This window comes from Sebastes umbrosus, chromosome 12 (genome assembly GCF_015220745.1).
Source record: "Sebastes umbrosus isolate fSebUmb1 chromosome 12, fSebUmb1.pri, whole genome shotgun sequence".
NCBI lineage: Eukaryota > Metazoa > Chordata > Actinopteri > Perciformes > Sebastidae > Sebastes > Sebastes umbrosus.
The window spans coordinates 11,068,712-11,087,056 of NC_051280.1; the positions used below are offsets into that span (position 1 = coordinate 11,068,712).

Here is an 18,345-nt window from a genome sequence, read left to right on the forward strand (position 1 = left end):
AGAAATGCCATAAACTAAATACAGTATGTGGCACACTAAAAACATTTCAGTTTGAAATGAAAGGCCTTTACACACTGGGGGCATTGTTTTTGTGCGATTAATTCTCACACCAGTATATTTTTGCGAATTGTTGTTTTTGTTATGAGTACCTCCACACAGAACATGAACATTACCTTGCGGAAATGCAATGCAATTTTTTTTCGGAACAAGGTTGATTTTTCTGAGCTTTCGCACTGCGAATAAAGGTTTCCTACCTTGGTACATGGGCCACCCGCTCTACCAGGTTGGCTACCACGGCGACCCAAATATCCTGAGTCTTTTGTACCGAAAAGTGCTTTACTCTCTACCACCTATCTACTGTAACCAGCCTCCAAGGGCAGCCACTTTGAAAATGTATATATAACTTTATTAGCTTGTCTGATACTGTGGATGACATGTTGTCTTTGTTCCTTATGAGTATCAACTCACAAGACCCCAAATCAAGGAGTTCAATGCAAAAGTATCAGAGGTGACAAGTAAGCAGGGGATTAAAATACATGTGAATTTGTTTTATAAACCCAAACATTTATCAATATCCACACACATTTGTGGTTGTTTTCTGCTAAATAATATACTAAATATACCAGCATCTTACTTTTCTTTCATTAGATTCTCTTGAATATTTAATGTCTAATGTAATACTTAATTTTAACCTTTTTCTTTTTCTTGTTTTTTTTTTACTCAGGCTAGATTCGAAGAACTGTGGAGAAATTTCACCACATATACCTCTGGGGAGCAGCTTCTTGGCTTGCCAGTCACAAAGTATGACTGTCTACATAAGAAAAAGTATGTTGCCACTTTACAAAAGCTTACCCTACTTTACCAGAACAATGACAATCCTTTGTTATGGTTAATCTTTATCGTATTCGGACTAATAGATCTATAATTTCCTTAGAAAAGAGCTTGACCTGCTACAGAAACTCTATGGCCTTTATGATGCAGTGAGGAGTAAGGTTAGCGGATACTATGGTATTCTGTGGACAGATGTGGATATTGAGAAGATCAATGCAGAACTTTTGGAATTTGAGAAGAGGTAATCCAAGTATTTATGTAAATTCTCCCCACCCTACTGTTACAACCAATTTATTTTAGTTATTTTTATATGATGGAGAATAACTGCATAGTACATAACAGTACAATCATCTTGCCCAACTTAATACAATATTATTTCTATAATTGCTGCAAAAAGAAGAAAGTATTCAAAGATAGGCAGTGAAAATGAAAACTACAGTTGCTTTGTATATCTTTTTAGACATATACATCAATGATTATCCCCATTTCTAGATGCCGAAAGCTACCCAAAGGACTGAAGGACTGGCAAGCCTTCCAAGACCTGAAGAAGACGATTGATGATTTCAATGAGTCATGCCCTCTGCTTGAGTTGATGGCAAACAAGTCTATGTTGAGGAGACACTGGAACCAGATCACAGACCTGACTGGGCATCAATTTGAAGTAGAGTCCAGCACCTTTGCCCTGCAAAACATCATGGAAGCGCCTCTGTTGAAGTACAAGGACGATATTGAGGTTTGCTTTGCTGGCAGTTTGGATACTGTTGTTGCAACCTGCCCTAATCTCTAGTTACAATATTTATCTTATTATGTTGTTCACCCCTCCTATGCTTGGCTTTTTGCATTTGTAGGATATCTGCAAATCGGCTGTGATGGAGAAGGATATTGAGGCTAAATTGTCACAAGTGAAAGAACTGTGGTCCAGCCAGCTCCTGAGCTTGATGACATTCAAGGAAAGAGGTGAAGTGATGCTGAAAGGTTCAGACACAGCGGAGATACTCACCAACCTGGAGGATAGTCTGATGGTGCTGGAGTCAATGATGAGCAACAGGTACAACAGAGCACTGACTTGTAATTATCAACAAATAAGATTTCAAAATTTTGACCAAAATCCATATTTAAAGTGTCAGTAGGCAGAATGTTTTTGGCATCATTGTGTTTTCAGGCTTTAGAAATTCAAGCCCGTGACGGGAGACTTTGGCCAATCACAGGTCATTTCAGAGAGAGAGTGTTCCTATTGGCTGTTCATTCAACGGCGGCAGCTGTCAATCACTCTCAAACTCTGATAAAATATGAATCAATATTCTGTTACTGTAATGCCTATTTCTCGCCTCAAATATTCTCAGAAACATCTTGTAGTGTACTGTTTAGCTGTAAAATGAGAAAGTTTGCTCCGGCTGGTGGGCGGCGCTTAGTATTTCAGAGACATCGGGCTCCAGCTCGGCTCTGATTGCTTGTTTTCCTCCAGTCTGTGAAATCTTGCAGATGCCATTAGGAGCACCGGAGGACACAGAGGCACATGATTTTTTTCAGATTACCTGTCTCATGCACTACTGTGAGCATATAGTTACCGTTTTATAAAAAATAACTTTTTTTAATCATATTTTCTCCAATTCTACCCACTGCTGCATTAACACCAAGTAAGAAAAATGGATTGAGGCAATAAAAAGAAAAGACTGCTGCTAGACTGATGTGACTATAAATGATGATTCAAAGAGGGAAATAAAGTACTGATGCCGATAAATTTGGTTCTATTTATACAAGGTATCCTTTCAGACATAGTGCCCATACAGTGTCTTGTGTTGTCTTAAGGAACTTGTGTCATCTTCCTTTTATAGGTACAGCGCCTACTACAAAGCAGAGATCCAGGACTGGCTGTCAAAGCTTTCAACATCATCTGATGTCATTGAACAGTGGGTTATTGTTCAAACCCTGTGGATCTATTTGGAGGCTGTGTTTGTTGGGGGTGATATCGCCAAAGACTTACCAGAGGTAGAGTTAATCTTTTTTATCTTTATATATCGAAAATTACAATGTTGAGCTTTTCCCTAGAAAAATACAAGAATACTTAATTTTTCCCCAATGTAGGAAGCAAAGCGTTTTGCGAACATTGACAAGTCCTGGATTACGGTCATGCAGCGAGCCCACAAAGTCCCAAATGTGGTGGAGTGCTGTGCGGGTGATTCAACTCTGGGACAGCTCCTACCAGATCTTCAGAAACAGCTGGAGTTCTGTCAAAAATCTCTCGCAAGGTAAAGCTTTGTAAAGCACTTTTTGTAGTTTAGTACTTTTTGTTAGAAATGTCAGTAGGATTAAAAAAAAATGTCTAAAAACTCTTCTACATAGTGTTACCTTGTTAGTGCATTGAATGTATTTTAATTTTAGTGATCTCCCTTAGTTTTCCTACAAATTGCTACAGTCAGTATTATGTTAAACAGAACACTGATATATGAGAGATTCAACAGCATAGAAGTGTGGCTCTTTTACAGCCTCATTGCAAAGTAACTGCAAAGTCGTTTTTTCTTATAATAATAATTATCTTTATTTTTATAGCACCTTTCCAAACACAGTTACAAAGTGCTTTACAATAAAAACAGAGCACATTAAAACACAGGGATAACAAAAGGTACTAAAAGCCAATAACTAAACACATAAAAATCCAAAGGGTAAAACAACTAAAATATCGTAAAACAGAAATAAAATCACAGAAAAGCAATTCTAAAAAAGTGAGTTTTTTAAAGGTGATTTAAAAGGCGCAACAGAGTTTGTAGCCCTGATCTCCTCAGGGAGGTCATTCCATAGTCTAGGTCCCCTGACTGCAAAGGCTCTATCATCTTTGTGAATGAATCTGGACCTTGGAACCACAAGGAATGACACGTCTGAGGATTTCAGAGTGTGGGAAGGGATATAGGGTAATAATAGATCTGCTAAATAACTTGGGACGAGGCCTCTCGGGGCTTTGTAAGTAATTAGTAATATTTTGAAATCAATTCTAAAAGCAACAGGTAGCCAATGTAAGGAAGCCAGGATCGGTGAGAGGTGAAACTTATAACTTTAAAGGTTCTTTGCATTTTCTTGTAATTCATTTGCATTTTAATGTTTTACATTCAAGCGTTGTCATCAGACTTTATTATTCTTTTTTTTTTTCATTTAATTTTGGTTACTCCTCACACTTTGCAAAGGCTTTGCTACAGCTGATGGAGGCGATGTGTAAACTGGAGATGATGTGATCTGACTCAACAGGTACCTTGAGAAAAAGAGGCTCCTCTTCCCACGGTTCTTCTTTGTGTCTGATCCGGCCCTGTTGGAAATCCTCGGACAAGCCAGTGATTCTCACACAATTCAGGTTAGATCATTGATTGTCACTATAAAAAGTTGTTAGTTTGTTTTTAAAAACTATACAGTGTAAAAAGGAAATAGTACCTCTGCAAAGGAGGTTGTGTTTTTGGTCCCACTTGTAGATCTGGGTGTTAGCAGGGTACCTCAAAAACATATTTCAGTGAAATCTGGAAGAAAATAAGGCCAAGGAAGAGAGGATTAGGATGTAAACCTGGTACAGATATAACTCAGGAAAATTTTGAAGGATTTCATGACCTCATACATTTTATATTCTTGTGAACTGCTACACTTTTTAAATAAAAAAACATCTGGCACATGAATCCTATAATTGTCTTTTCATAGTGACAAAATGTACGCTGATGAATTATGCAACAACAAATAGTAGCCTGTCATATTATCATGTTGATTTCTTGAACTTGTTTGGTAAAAAAATGTAGTAAAACTAATTTTAGATACAATTTATTTTTTTCAGTCACATCTTCTCGGAGTGTTTGACAATGTCAATGAAGTGGAGTTTCATGAAACTAAGTATGACAAGATGTTGGCTGTTATTTCACAAGAGGGAGAGAAACTACCGGTATGTAATGCTATTTGCATTTGCATAATAGAAAATAATGTGGAACTGCATGTGTTACTCTTTATGTAAAGCTCTTTGTTGCAGCTGGTCTAAATGGAGCAGATTTTAATTGCATCATATAATGTTGGGAATCTCTAACAATACATCAAATAGTATAGTGTGCACACTGCAGAGTGTATCATGTGTTCTGTTTGTGAAATCTTAATGTATAAAATAACTTGGAAGTGAAGCGTAGGAGAGAAAAATATGGAAAAAAAACTAATTTACCTAAAATTGTACTTGAGTAAATACACTTTGTTGCTTTCCTGTAATCCTCAGAAGTATAGTGTAATACAGTAAATGTGTGTTTGTGGTTTCAGCTGGACAGTTCTGTCATGGCACAGGGACCAGTGGAGAACTGGCTTGGGGAGCTGTTGTTTCAACAGCAGGCTTCATTACACTCTGTTATCAAAGCTGCAGTTCTAGATATCTACGAAGAAGACTTCGAGCTCCTCTCTTTCCTCAACAAGTTCCAAGCGCAGGTCAGAAGACAGCAATGAAAATGTTGAATATGTTGACAGTTGCCATGCTATTAGCACCCTAATACCTTTGTATTAGATATGAGGTCAACACCAGACTTGTACAGGGTATAATTATGATTATTTCTTTCTCCACTGTTCAAGTCTGACACCACAAGCCAAGTGTAACAAGTCAGAATTGTGACAACAACTGACCACAGCTCCGACCTTGTAGATGCTTCCACAACAGAGGATTTATACATTGTAATCTTCCTATAAAATCCTCAGGACACATTTTAGGAAAGGCTTATTCATATCCTGATCAAACTACTACATGGTGATCACTTGACAACTTAGCATGAGTGTCCAGAATTATGGCCTCATGCCTCAAGAAACATTTATAACGTTGATCATGACTTTATTTTGCTAATTCACTGTTCTCTCCCTGCCTACATCAGTGACTGAGGCAGCCTAACAAATGATAGTCATGGTCCTTTTTATATTCTTGGATGTACTTTGTGTTAAAACATTGAGTTATTTGTAAAATAACAAAAATGAGTACACTTGTAGTTTTAAGAGATGTAAAGAAAGACTGGTGACATCGGTAGACCTTTAGTTGTTTTTTATTACAGGATGGCACCGCAACTAATGTATATTAGCTCATACTTTCAGGTCACGTTTTCTTGCATTGTTTTGCTCTTACTGTTTTAGGTGGGCTTGCTGGGAATCCAGATACTTTGGACAAGAGATGCAGAAGAGGCACTGCAAAATGCTGAAGATTACAGGGAGGCCATGCCTCTTACCGATAAGAAATTCCTAGATCTACTCAGCATACTCATTAAGCAAACCACCTGTGACCTGAGCAAATTTGACAGAGTCAAATATGAGACACTCGTCACAATCCATGTGCACCAGAGTGACATATTTAATGACCTAGTAGGTTCTTTCAAACATCTTACTTGTCATGGATCCTATTATATTATTAACTGTCATTTTCATGAATTATTATTATTATTATTATTATTATTATTATTATTATTATTATTATTATTATTATTCACGTTCAGATTGATATCCTATTTGTCCTCAGGTAAAAAAGCGTATCAAATCTGTCGGTGATTTTGAATGGCTGAAGCAGAGCAGATTTTACTTCAGGGAGGACATGGATAAAATCCTTGTGTCTATTACCAATGTGGACTTCATTTATCAGAATGAGTTCCTAGGCTGTACCGACCGTCTGGTCATCACCCCTCTGACTGACAGGCAAGAGAAGAGGAATTTTCTTTTGTTACTTAATCATTGAATTAACTTTTCATAGTGTTTCATTTCTAAGTTGAATCGGAGAACTGCTTTTTATCAACAGGTGTTATATCACGCTGTCCCAGGCTCTGGGCATGAGCATGGGAGGAGCACCTGCAGGGCCAGCCGGCACTGGGAAGACTGAAACCACTAAAGACATGGGTCGCTGCCTGGGCAAGTATGTGGTGGTGTTCAACTGCTCGGACCAGATGGACTTCAGAGGACTTGGCAGGATATACAAAGGTATCCCAGGCAATGAAATAATACATCGAGCAGTGTGGTGTACGTTTTCAGGTATCTCATGATGTATTCTTTTTTCAGGCCTTGCACAGTCAGGGTCTTGGGGCTGCTTCGATGAGTTCAACAGAATCAACCTGCCAGTGCTTTCTGTTGCTGCTCAACAGATCTACATCGTTCTGATGGCACGCAAGAAACACAAAACCACTTTCATCTTTACTGATGGAGACTGTGTGGATCTGAATCCAGAGTTTGGCATATTTATCACTATGGTAGGACACACAAAAGCACAGGAATCTTATAAGAAACACTAAACATAAACTAAATAACATGTCGCCATTCCATGTCTAGAACCCTGGGTATGCAGGTCGTCAGGAACTTCCTGAAAACCTGAAAGTGCAATTCAGGACAGTGTCAATGATGGTACCAGACCGGCAGGTGGGTCAAGGCTACCTTTGCTGGAAAGTAATATTTTTCCTTCTGCTCTAGTCTTAACACACGGTCACTTCTCCGCTGTTGTCTTTGGCAGATCATCATTAGAGTCAAACTAGCCAGCTGTGGATTCAATGACAATGTCAACTTAGCCCAGAAGTTCTTTGTCCTTTATAAACTGTGTGAAGAACAACTTACAAAACAGGTGAGAAATGTGTGGTCGGTGCTTCAGTACTATTTTTGTATGATTATTAATACTGACACACAGCCTCTATTTGCCAGGTCCACTATGACTTTGGCCTGAGGAACATCCTGTCTGTGTTAAGAACGCTGGGGGCCAACAAAAGAGCAAGACCTAATGACACAGAGTCCAGCACTGTCATGAGAGTGCTGCGTGACATGAATCTTTCTAAACTGGTATGACAGGAACTCAGTGTTGACCACTAGGGAAAATATAATATATTTTGGAGGTATAGTACTGTGTCAGCAGATTCTGTGTATGTGAATCTTTCTGTATGTTTCAGGTGGATGAGGATGAGCCCCTCTTCCTTAGCCTGATCAATGATCTATTCCCTGGTATCCAGCTGGATGGGAGCACATATGTTGAACTTCAAGCTGCTGTTGCCCATCAAGTTGAGCTTGCTGGTATTGTCAACCACCCACCATGGAATCTCAAGCTGGTTCAGGTACCTCAATGCCTCTTTGTCTGTACGTTAAGCACCTGTTGTGTTTCGTGTGTTATAAAGTTATTGTTTGGATTATACATCACTGACGTGTTACTGTCACTATCAGCTTTATGAGACTTCACGAGTGCGCCATGGCCTGATGACTTTGGGCCCAAGTGGAGCTGGGAAGACTACAGTCATCAACCTGCTCATGCGAGCTATGAGTGAATGTGGAGCCCCACACAGGGAGATGCGCATGAACCCCAAAGCAATCACTGCACCACAGATGTTTGGTCGTCTTGATGCAGCCACCAATGATTGGACTGATGGGATCTTTTCCACTCTGTGGAGGAGGACACTTAAAGCCAAGAAAGGTGTGTAACACAAAGTTTAGTGCACATTGAAACTAGTATTTCTCAATTTATGTCACAAATTGCCTTTATAAAAAAAATTATTGCACTACCCAAAACACATTGTGTAAGAACATGAAGCAAGGTTCATACAGTTTAGTTGTTTATGATGAAAGCAGCTTCTGTTCACTTTTTGCTTAAGCAGCAGACATGCAGTGGTGCATACGTTTTTCTGAGCGCCAGCGTCTTTTTTTCAGTTGTTCCCTATGAGGAGAGAGCGTATGCGGCCGCCTCGAGAATGAGTGCTGCCCCCAGCATCCTTTTTACTGAGCGCTCTACTTTTCTTGTGCGGCCACTCCGAGCACTTCTAGTTGAAAATCTTTGAACCTGTACGAAAAAGCACTAGTGAAGTCACTGTAGAAAATGGAGGAGAAGCTTGTTCTGGCCGTGTCTGTCTATCCTGAGCTTCATATGTCAGACAGACCCTATCATAACCGAAAAGCCCATTTGTGGGAGCAGATCGGCCAGGCGGACACTGAATGTTGCTGGTGAGTGTTGTACTTTTATCGCCGTCACGGATCGTTATCTTTGCTCTACGGGTGTGGAGCAGTGACGAGCTCTTTCATACGAAGTATGTCAAACAAATAGATAGTAGCCCAAATAGATAATACAAAGCAAGGGGGCTATTCTAATTGTTCATACAAAGGTGGTTAGAGTGGTGATATGTTGTCAAAATATTGTTGTCATAGAAACATTTAAAAAGTGTTCATAGCGCTTTTATGATGAAACGCTCCCCAGCACCCTGCTGGCGCTATTCTGCTAGACAAGACGCTATATGGACACAGGCCCTTACACCTAATAATGTTGGTAATGACACCTGTAAAATGGTCTTTCCTTGAGACAGAACAACAGAAAGAGTAACTGAAAATGTGGGAGATTTAAGGATTGAATTGTGATGGCTTTGAAATGTATACACTTCAGGGGAGTTCATATGGATTGTGCTGGATGGCCCTGTGGATGCCATATGGATTGAGAACCTCAACTCTGTCCTGGATGATAACAAAACACTGACCCTGGCTAATGGTGACCGCATCACCATGTCTCCATCCTGCAAGCTGGTGTTTGAGGTGCACAACATGGATAATGCCTCCCCTGCTACTGTGTCCCGGATGGGAATGGTCATCATTAGCTCCTCCGCTCTCAGCTGGAAACCCATACTCCAGGTACAGTTGTTTTGTTAAGTCATCAAAGGAGAGATTGTTTGTAAAAGAAGCATTGATTTTTTTCTGCAGTGACGTGCTTAGTTAGAACATGGGCTTTGTGTTGTAGGGATGGGCTAACAAGCGCAATGCAAAAGAGGCAGAAAGCATAAGGAATTTATACGACAAGATATTTGAGGACGCTTTCGTATATTTGAGGCAGAACCTTAAACCCAAAATGGAGCTTTTGGAATGCAACTACATAATGCAGGTATGTATGCAGAAAAATGCTGAAGACGAACAGGAATTAGATGATGCCTTTAAACTTGAAATGAAATGAAATCACGAAACACTGAATTATCTGAATATGATCCACCCTCAGTCTGTGAATCTGCTGGAGGGCCTTATCCCAACCAAGGAGACAGGGGGCTTGGCTGGGAGCGAACACCTTGAACGCCTCTTTGTCTTCTGCCTGATGTGGAGCCTGGGAGCCCTTTTGGAGATAGAGGATAGAGCCAAACTAGAGGAGTACATCAGAGCTCATGACAGTGGCATTGACGTGCCTCAAGCACATCCAGGAGAGACTATGTTTGACTACATGGTCAACCCAAACGGTAGTCATTTTATACATTAAATACCACTTCTTTCCTGGCTTTTAAGTGAGTGTTTGAAGGACTGTTTTGTCCTGGGCCTACGATTATATGTATGGTGACTTCTGTTTCAGGTGAATGGTGTCATTGGAATAACCATGTGGGGGAGTATGTCTATCCTACTGATCTTGTGCCAGACTACGCCTCTATTCTTGTGCCAAATGTGGATAACACAAGAACATCCTTCCTGCTGGAGACTATTGCCAAACAACGAAAGGTGATCTTGTCTCTCTTAAAATAACAAAAGTATTTTTACTTATAAAATGTCATTATTTATTTTGCTTTAAGATGTGTTGTGAAAGATACATATTGTATTTGTATAGGCTGTACTGCTTATTGGTGAACAAGGGACAGCTAAGACTGTGATGATAAAAGGCTACACAAAAAAATATGATCCTGAGACGAACCTGTCCAAGTCCCTGAACTTCTCATCTGCAACAGAACCCATGATGTTTCAGGTAGGATATTTATCTTGTTCTCTATGCATGGCTTAGTACAGTTCTGAATTGTTTTTTGATTGGGAAAGCATTTTTTTAATTACAGCGAACAGTGGAAAGCTACATTGAAAAAAGGATTGGCAGTACCTATGGACCCCCAGGGGGACGCCAGATGACAATCTTCATTGATGATATCAACATGCCCATTGTCAATGAATGGGGAGATCAGGTGTTTATATAGCAGGGTTTTTATTTATATATATATATACTGTATATATATAGACTATTTTATGTTCAGTCTGAGTAACTACTGTATGTGACTGTCCAACCAGATCACCAATGAGACAGTACGCCAGATGATGGAAATGAACGGCATGTACAACCTAGACAAACCAGGAGACTTCTCCACTATTGTGGACGTACAGATTTTAGCTGCCATGATTCATCCTGGTGGTGGGAGAAACGACATCCCACAAAGACTGAAGAGACAGTTTACAGTCTTCAACTGTACTCTGCCATCCAACACCTCCATTGATAAGATCTTTGGTAGCCGTCACTAAGATTATTCACTTTTCTGCTTACTTTAGGATGTATGAAACACTTCAATTGTTTTTTCATGCTCTTTCGCTACAGGTGTAATCGGCTGTGGATATTTCCATACATGCAGGGGATTCAAGCTTGAGATTTCAGATATGGTGAAGTGTCTGGTGTCTGCTGGGAGGATTGTATGGCAGTGGACAAAGGTAATCACTTAAAAGATGATGTGAAATTGATTATAGGGATAGATTTATTAATGAAGGCATGACCTGATTTGATAATTTCTCATTGAAGGCAAAAATGCTTCCTACACCATCCAAGTTCCACTACATCTTCAACTTGAGAGACTTGTCCAGGATCTGGCAAGGAATGTTAAACATTAAGGCCAAGGAGTGCAATGATATCCCCACTCTCTTGGCTCTTTTCAAGAGTGAATGTACGAGGGTGATAGCTGACAGGTACAGTGCTTACATACAGTAAATCCCCTTTTAAGTACAACAAAAAGGCATACTGAGACATTGTTTTGCTATAGGTTTATTTGCTCTGAGGACAGAGAGTGGTTCGAGAAGGCTGTATCTCGTGTGATTCAAGAGCATGTTGACCCCAGCCTTGTCCCAGCACTTCATCCTGAGCCATACTTTGTGGACTTCCTGCAAGATGCTCCCGAGCCGGTAGAAGAAGATGAGGATGTCTGTTGTGATGCCCCCAAAATTTATGAACTGGTATGAACTTGGTATTGTGGACTATTGTATGATATCTGTAATATCAATGTAGAAAACTGTCACCAAAGTCTGAGCAAATTAACGTTCTTCCAGATGCCAAATTTTGAGTTCTTATTAGAAAAGCTGATGATGTATCAGACCCAGTACAATGAGACCATAAGAGGCTCCAGCCTAGATCTGGTTTTCTTCACGGATGCCATGACTCACCTTGTCAAGGTCAGACTAGAAGCCAATCTAACCCCATACTAACAATCTAACCCCCCGTAAACTATAGATAATTCTGATTTATTTGAGATTTGCCTTCGTATAGATCTCACGAATAATTCGAACTGACAATGGTAATGCCCTGCTGGTGGGAGTGGGAGGATCAGGGAAACAGAGCCTGACTCGCCTGGCCTCATTCATGGCTGGATACAGCATCTTCCAGATCACACTGACCAGGTAAAAACAGGAAAAAAACAAACAAACTTCGTTCAGCATTTGTGAGGCAATTTGGAAGAAGATAGCCAAACAGTAAGATAAGGTGGTAAATAAGGTGAAAATTTGATAAAGTCTCTATGTAGTTTTGTATTTTGTTTTATAATGTTTGTAGAAAGGCTACTTGTGAGGCAATTCAATTATATATCAATTATAATTAACAGTTTTAAATAAATTTGTACAGTTCCATTGGTAAAGTAAAATATTCTGATAATTGATCTTGTTAATCTAGAAAAGGTGTACACTTTTTAAAGATTATTCTCTCCATTTTGCTTACACTGCAAAACAACATTGCTATTACTATATCACCTAATTCCCATTGACTCCAGTGTTAACAAGTACATTTATATATTGTAAAATGTTATTTTACAATAACTTGCCATTCACCTAATACTGTCACTTCTGTCATTTTAAATACTTTGATAAAATGCTGGTGTAATTGGACAATTTGTCGTATAATGTAGTTCATGAAAAACATTGGCCTGTTAATTTCTTGGTAGCAATGAACAAATTAATTCGTCATTTGAGGTCTATATTGTCCAATAGTAGCAACCCTATAACACATACTGTGCGTAAATATTATTGTATGCTGTGTGTTATTTTGGACTGGACCAAGATGTTATGTACATTTTTGTTCATCGCAAGATCATTTTCATTAGAAACGGGACGTTTTTAAAGAAGTACTAGACCTCTTTTTTAAAAGGCAATAGAATAAGTATCCCATGAACCCATGTCCTGTTGGTATCCAGTTGTCCAAAATTGTACTCTTGTATCAGTTTTCACATATTCACACTTACAGGAGGATATACAGGATATACTTAAAGTTTGTTTCTTACACTACTATGTTTTTTTTTCACCAGAACATACAACATAAATAATTTCATGGATGACCTGAAAGTGTTGTATAAAACAGCTGGGGCTGAGGGAAAAGGCATCACCTTCATCTTTACGGACAATGAAATAAAAGATGAAGCCTTCCTTGAGTACCTCAACAATGTTCTTTCTTCTGGAGAGGTGAGGACTTCACTTCAACAGTAAAACGTTTGATGTCTTTGAAGCCCCATAATAGCCGAGTCTGCATTTAGACAATATAGTTGAGGACTTTCCTATTCATTCTCATTGAAACAATAAATTATTTCTATATCACAGAAACAAAGAAGTCAGACCAAATCATTCTCAAAGGAAAGCTTTTACTTGTCCTGATTGCTTCACTGTGAATTATTTGTGCAGGTCTCCAATCTTTTTGCTAAAGATGAGATGCAAGAGATCACCCAGAACCTGACCCCTATAATGAAAAAGGAGTTTCCTCGTGTTCCACCAACTTTTGACAATCTTTATGACTACTTCATTTCCCGGTCCAGAAAGAATCTCCATGTAGTTCTTTGCTTCTCACCGGTAGGTCAAAACTTTGCATATTTGTTACCCAAAAGCAATAACCCGACGGTACTCAGATATTTTGTTTACTTTATATTTCTCTGTAATTGTTCTGTTTCATGCACGCCAAATGTAAACTGATGCATTAAACATGCACTTACTAAGCTATCCCAGCATAAGTGAATATTCTCATTTAAATTACATTATCTGCTCTCCTTGACAGGTGGGGCAGAAGTTTCGCTCCAGATCCCTGAAGTTTCCAGGGTTAATTTCTGGCTGCACCATGGACTGGTTCACCCCGTGGCCCAATGAGGCTCTGGTGGCTGTGTCCAACTATTTCTTGTCAGCGTTTCCAATGGTTTGCTCCGCAGATGTGAAGGCTTCCGTGGTGACCACCATGGGTACATATCATGACAAAGTATCTGATGCCTGTGAAAGCTACTTTGAAAGGTATAACGCACAAATCATATCTAGGTTCACAATGTTACATTGTAATTTGGGCGGCTGTGGCTCAGAGGGTAGCGCAGGTTGTCCACCAATCAGAAGGTCGGTGGTTCGATACCCGGCTGCTCCGGGTCACATGTCGATGTGTCCTTGAGCAAGGCACTTAACCCCAAATTGCTCTCGAAGGCATAGCCATCGGTGTGTGAATGAGTATTTAGATTAGATCCTGATGGGCAAAGTTGGTGTATTCAGTGTATGAATGTGTGTGTGAATGGGTGAATGCTGACATGTAGTGTAAAGCGCTTTGAGTGGTCGGAAGACTAGAAAAACGCTATATAAATGCAAGTCCATTTACCATAATTATCTATATCCAGATTTTTGCAAGTTTTTAGTGCAGAGACATATTTTACATGAACTTAAAGTTGTATGTTGTTCATCTTTCAGGTTTCGAAGAAGAACTCATGTCACCCCTAAATCCTACCTCTCTTTTGTAAATGGTTACAAAACACTGTACACTGAAAAGTACAACTATATCAACACACTAGCAAAGCGCATGAATGTTGGTAAGAACGTTTTGGCTGCAAGGTTGTGCTGTGAAGATGAAATGTATGGACTTTGCAAATTCTACTCAGGGAAGGGATTTTAAAAGATGTTACTGATTTCCAGGGTTGGACAAACTGATGGAGGCTAGTAAGTCTGTGGCTCAACTATCCAAAGATCTTGAAGTCAAGGAAAAAGAACTGGCTATAGCATCTATCAAAGCTGAAGAGGTACAGTAAATAATAATGCAGGCTCCAGCTTCCCACGACCCTGCACAAAATAAGCATGCATAGATAATGGATGGATTGTATTTCATAACTTTTCTCAAATCAGAATTTACTAAATGACATAAAAACAAGCATAAAAGGTTGGATTAAGTATGACACACATTCATTAATTGGTCAAAGGGAGTTATGGAAACATCTTTCATTGTAGAACGAATATCTTCCCCATGTTTTGAAAACTGGATGAAAGCTCAACAGCTTATTGGTATCTATGTGATACAATTTATCATGCGAGACATTTCTTGTTGCATTCCCAAAGGTGGTGGCAGAGGTGACAGTCAGTGCTGAAGCTGCTACCATTGTAAAGAATGAGGTCCAGGTTGCAAAGGATACAGCCCAGAAAATTGTGGATGGAATTGAGATAGAGAAAGCTATTGCAGAGGAAAAACTGGAGGCTGCCAGGCCAGCTTTAGAAGAGGCTGAAGCCGCACTCAATGTGAGATTTGTGTAACTTTTTTGAACATATTTGTGTATTTACACCATATATAGTGTGCACTACATGATAGACTTTAAAATGTTCCAGACCATCAAGCCTGCTGACATTTCCACTGTGAGAAAATTAGCCAACCCTCCACATCTCATCATGAGGATTATGGACTGCTGCCTGCTGTTATTCCAAAAGAAGTTGGACACTGTCACGATTGATAAAGAACGAAATTGTCTTAAGCCATCATGGGGAGAAGCACAGAAGGTAACAAAAGATATTTGTATGAAATTTCAGTTGTTGGAATTCTGCTCCAATTACTCGTAACCTCTCTCTGTATACCCATATAGAGAGATATGACTGTAGCCTGTATGTAAATTCCATTATGTGTTCTGTAATGTTATTATTATTAATAATAATAATAATAATAATAATAATAATACATAAATAATTAACATTGTGAAGTTACTTATGGCTCCTCTTTGTCAAATTCCCCTCGTCTACTCTTTAGCTCTTCGCTGTCACTGGTTTTCTGACCTCCCTCCAGCAGTTCCAAGCAGACAAAATTAATGAGGAAATGGTAGAACTGCTGCAGCAATACTTTGACATGGAGGACTACACAATGGATAATGCCAAGAAAGTGTGTGGTAGTGTAGCTGGTCTGCTACAATGGACCCGGGCAATGGCCAAATTCTTTGGCATCAACAAAGAAGTGCTACCACTCAAGGTAAAGTTGATCTTCATCATGGCAGCTAATCAATTTTTGCAATGTATATCTGGCATAGTTGACTGTTGTACTTAAAAGCTAGAGTTGGTAATTGTGAGAAACTAGCAAGAGTACGCTGGATTTCTGAAAATTATCTAAGCAGAAAATCCAGCCCAGCGTTGCCAACTCTTTTCCAATGAAAGTAGCAAGCAGCACTAGCTCCAAAAGTTGCTAGCAAGAAAGTTGACAACACTGACAGTCCGTCCATTCAGGCCTCCCTCCAAAGCCACTCCCCCAAAATTATCATTATGAACTTAAACAACGAACATCGCTATTGTTAGTACTCACAGCTGCCAAGTGAGCATCAGGTGATGTGCAATGAGTGCACAGCAGAGTGCATGCAGGCAGGTAGGCCGGGACGGGCTTATCACAGTCCTTTTTTATTTTTTCAGTCCGAGCATTTAATTTATTGATTGGTGTCAGGATGTAATGAGAATTTCAACAAATATAACAAAAATAATTTTGAGGAACATCCCCAACCCTAGCTTTAATATTGGGTTAAAAAATTTCTGCTCCAACTCTGTTTGAAGTAGTTCTCATACATTTTCGTTATATATAAAACAGGACTGCATCGTAGACATATACATATTATAATAATGATAAAATACTGCTTTGATTGTGGTTTTGTGAACTGCAATGTCCTCTGTCTGTGTGCAGGCTAACCTGGCCATTCAGGAAAGGCGGCAAAGAGTTGCTAATAATGAACTAGAGGCGGCTGAGACACATCTGGCTGAAAAGCAAGCAGAGTTCGACAAAGTGAAAGCCAAATGTGATGCTGCTATGAAAGAGAAGCAGGTGTGGTTCAACCTTATAAGACATTTTAATATTGCATTTACTTTTAGCTAGAAATTTAAATTGTGGATCACTTAAAATATTGCGTTTTTCAGGACTTGTTGGATGATGCTGAGATGTGTAGGAATAAAATGCAGGCTGCATCTGCACTTATTGATGGACTTAGTGGGGAGAAAGTTCGCTGGATAGAGCAAAGGAAGGAATTTAAATCACAGATCAAAAGGTAGGTTACAAAAAAAACTGTATTTACATAACATTCCCAAGGGACACGAGGAGGCGGTGTATCTGTTCATATTATAATTGGGAGATTTGTAATTTATTGAGCTTAAAAGCGTTTAAATGAGGTCATTTGCTTCTGTTCTTCTTTGCAGACTTGTGGGCGACGTGCTCCAGCTGACTGGCTTCTTGTCTTACTGCGGGCCATTCAACCAGAGTTTCCGTGACATGTTGTTGAAGGACATCTGGGAAAAAGAGCTCAGGATACATAATATCCCTTTTACAGAAAATCTCAACCTCATTTCTGCCCTAGTGGACCCTCCCACTGTAAGAACAACATGAACCTCATTTTATTTTACATCACTACTACAGCAGCTGCACACAAAGTTATTCATGCTATGAAACATATGCTTTTTGTTTTAAGATAAGTGAGTGGAACCTTCAAGGACTCCCAGGAGATGACTTGTCTGTGCAGAATGGCATCATCGTCACAAAAGCAACAAGATATCCCCTCCTCATCGATCCCCAGACTCAGGGAAAGGCTTGGATTAAGGAAAAAGAAAAGGCTAATGCACTCCAAGTACATAGTACAAGTGCAGTACAACCCAGATTAGTTGTTTTGGTAATACATGGTATGGAACTAATCAGTGATTCCTCTTTCAGGTGACATCACTCAACCACAAGTTCTTTCGCTCTCATTTGGAAGACTGTCTTTCTGTGGGACGCCCACTGCTTATTGAAGATGTATCTGAGGAGCTAGACCCTGCCCTTGACAATGTCCTTGAGAAAAACTTTATTAGAACTGAAAACAGTTGCAAGGTAATGTTGCTGCCATTCCCACTTGAAATCAACAATACAACTAAAATGTGTCCCCTCCTAAATTATTGGATTTGTTTTGTGTAGGTTAAAGTGGGAGATACAGAGGTAATTGTGACGGATGGCTTCCAGCTGTATATAACCACCAAACTGCCTAATCCAGCATACACCCCAGAAGAGAGTGCCAAGACATCCATCATCGATTTCACTGTAAACATGAAGGGCTTGGAGAACCAACTACTTGGTCGTGTCCTCCTCAGAGAGAAACAGGTCAGTGTATATTCTTTCTATGTTGTACTAAACAGGTTTTCCTCACATGGATTTTTGTTATTAGCTCTATATAATATAACAAGGCTAGCTGAATCAATGTTTTTTCTTATATTGACTTGTTATTACAGTATTGAGCATTAATATTGTGTGAGTGTTTCGGGCTATATGAATTT

The 18,345-nt window shown here is 39.4% G+C and overlaps 1 protein-coding gene across 2 annotated transcripts in view; it reads left to right on the top strand.

Moving 5' to 3' along the window:
- LOC119499159 (dynein heavy chain 8, axonemal-like) overlaps positions 1-18,345 on the top strand; it is a 40,321-nt gene that overhangs the window by 15,113 nt on the left and 6,863 nt on the right. For both annotated transcript variants that reach the window (XM_037788405.1, XM_037788404.1), the window contains exons 33-76: positions 725-825; positions 935-1,072; positions 1,324-1,564; positions 1,680-1,879; positions 2,667-2,820; positions 2,917-3,080; positions 4,072-4,174; positions 4,640-4,744; positions 5,104-5,265; positions 5,953-6,177; positions 6,332-6,504; positions 6,605-6,783; positions 6,862-7,049; positions 7,129-7,215; positions 7,307-7,414; positions 7,492-7,626; positions 7,734-7,895; positions 8,002-8,248; positions 9,206-9,447; positions 9,554-9,694; positions 9,806-10,037; positions 10,148-10,290; positions 10,397-10,531; positions 10,617-10,739; positions 10,843-11,056; positions 11,144-11,253; positions 11,342-11,505; positions 11,580-11,769; positions 11,863-11,985; positions 12,080-12,210; positions 13,107-13,260; positions 13,477-13,641; positions 13,844-14,070; positions 14,509-14,627; positions 14,731-14,834; positions 15,148-15,324; positions 15,412-15,579; positions 15,824-16,039; positions 16,736-16,873; positions 16,966-17,093; positions 17,242-17,413; positions 17,511-17,666; positions 17,750-17,905; positions 17,990-18,172. In XM_037788405.1, coding sequence (XP_037644333.1) covers positions 725-825; positions 935-1,072; positions 1,324-1,564; positions 1,680-1,879; positions 2,667-2,820; positions 2,917-3,080; positions 4,072-4,174; positions 4,640-4,744; positions 5,104-5,265; positions 5,953-6,177; positions 6,332-6,504; positions 6,605-6,783; positions 6,862-7,049; positions 7,129-7,215; positions 7,307-7,414; positions 7,492-7,626; positions 7,734-7,895; positions 8,002-8,248; positions 9,206-9,447; positions 9,554-9,694; positions 9,806-10,037; positions 10,148-10,290; positions 10,397-10,531; positions 10,617-10,739; positions 10,843-11,056; positions 11,144-11,253; positions 11,342-11,505; positions 11,580-11,769; positions 11,863-11,985; positions 12,080-12,210; positions 13,107-13,260; positions 13,477-13,641; positions 13,844-14,070; positions 14,509-14,627; positions 14,731-14,834; positions 15,148-15,324; positions 15,412-15,579; positions 15,824-16,039; positions 16,736-16,873; positions 16,966-17,093; positions 17,242-17,413; positions 17,511-17,666; positions 17,750-17,905; positions 17,990-18,172 — 7,083 coding nt within the window. The remainder of the gene's footprint in view (positions 1-724; positions 826-934; positions 1,073-1,323; positions 1,565-1,679; positions 1,880-2,666; positions 2,821-2,916; positions 3,081-4,071; positions 4,175-4,639; positions 4,745-5,103; positions 5,266-5,952; positions 6,178-6,331; positions 6,505-6,604; positions 6,784-6,861; positions 7,050-7,128; positions 7,216-7,306; positions 7,415-7,491; positions 7,627-7,733; positions 7,896-8,001; positions 8,249-9,205; positions 9,448-9,553; positions 9,695-9,805; positions 10,038-10,147; positions 10,291-10,396; positions 10,532-10,616; positions 10,740-10,842; positions 11,057-11,143; positions 11,254-11,341; positions 11,506-11,579; positions 11,770-11,862; positions 11,986-12,079; positions 12,211-13,106; positions 13,261-13,476; positions 13,642-13,843; positions 14,071-14,508; positions 14,628-14,730; positions 14,835-15,147; positions 15,325-15,411; positions 15,580-15,823; positions 16,040-16,735; positions 16,874-16,965; positions 17,094-17,241; positions 17,414-17,510; positions 17,667-17,749; positions 17,906-17,989; positions 18,173-18,345) is intronic.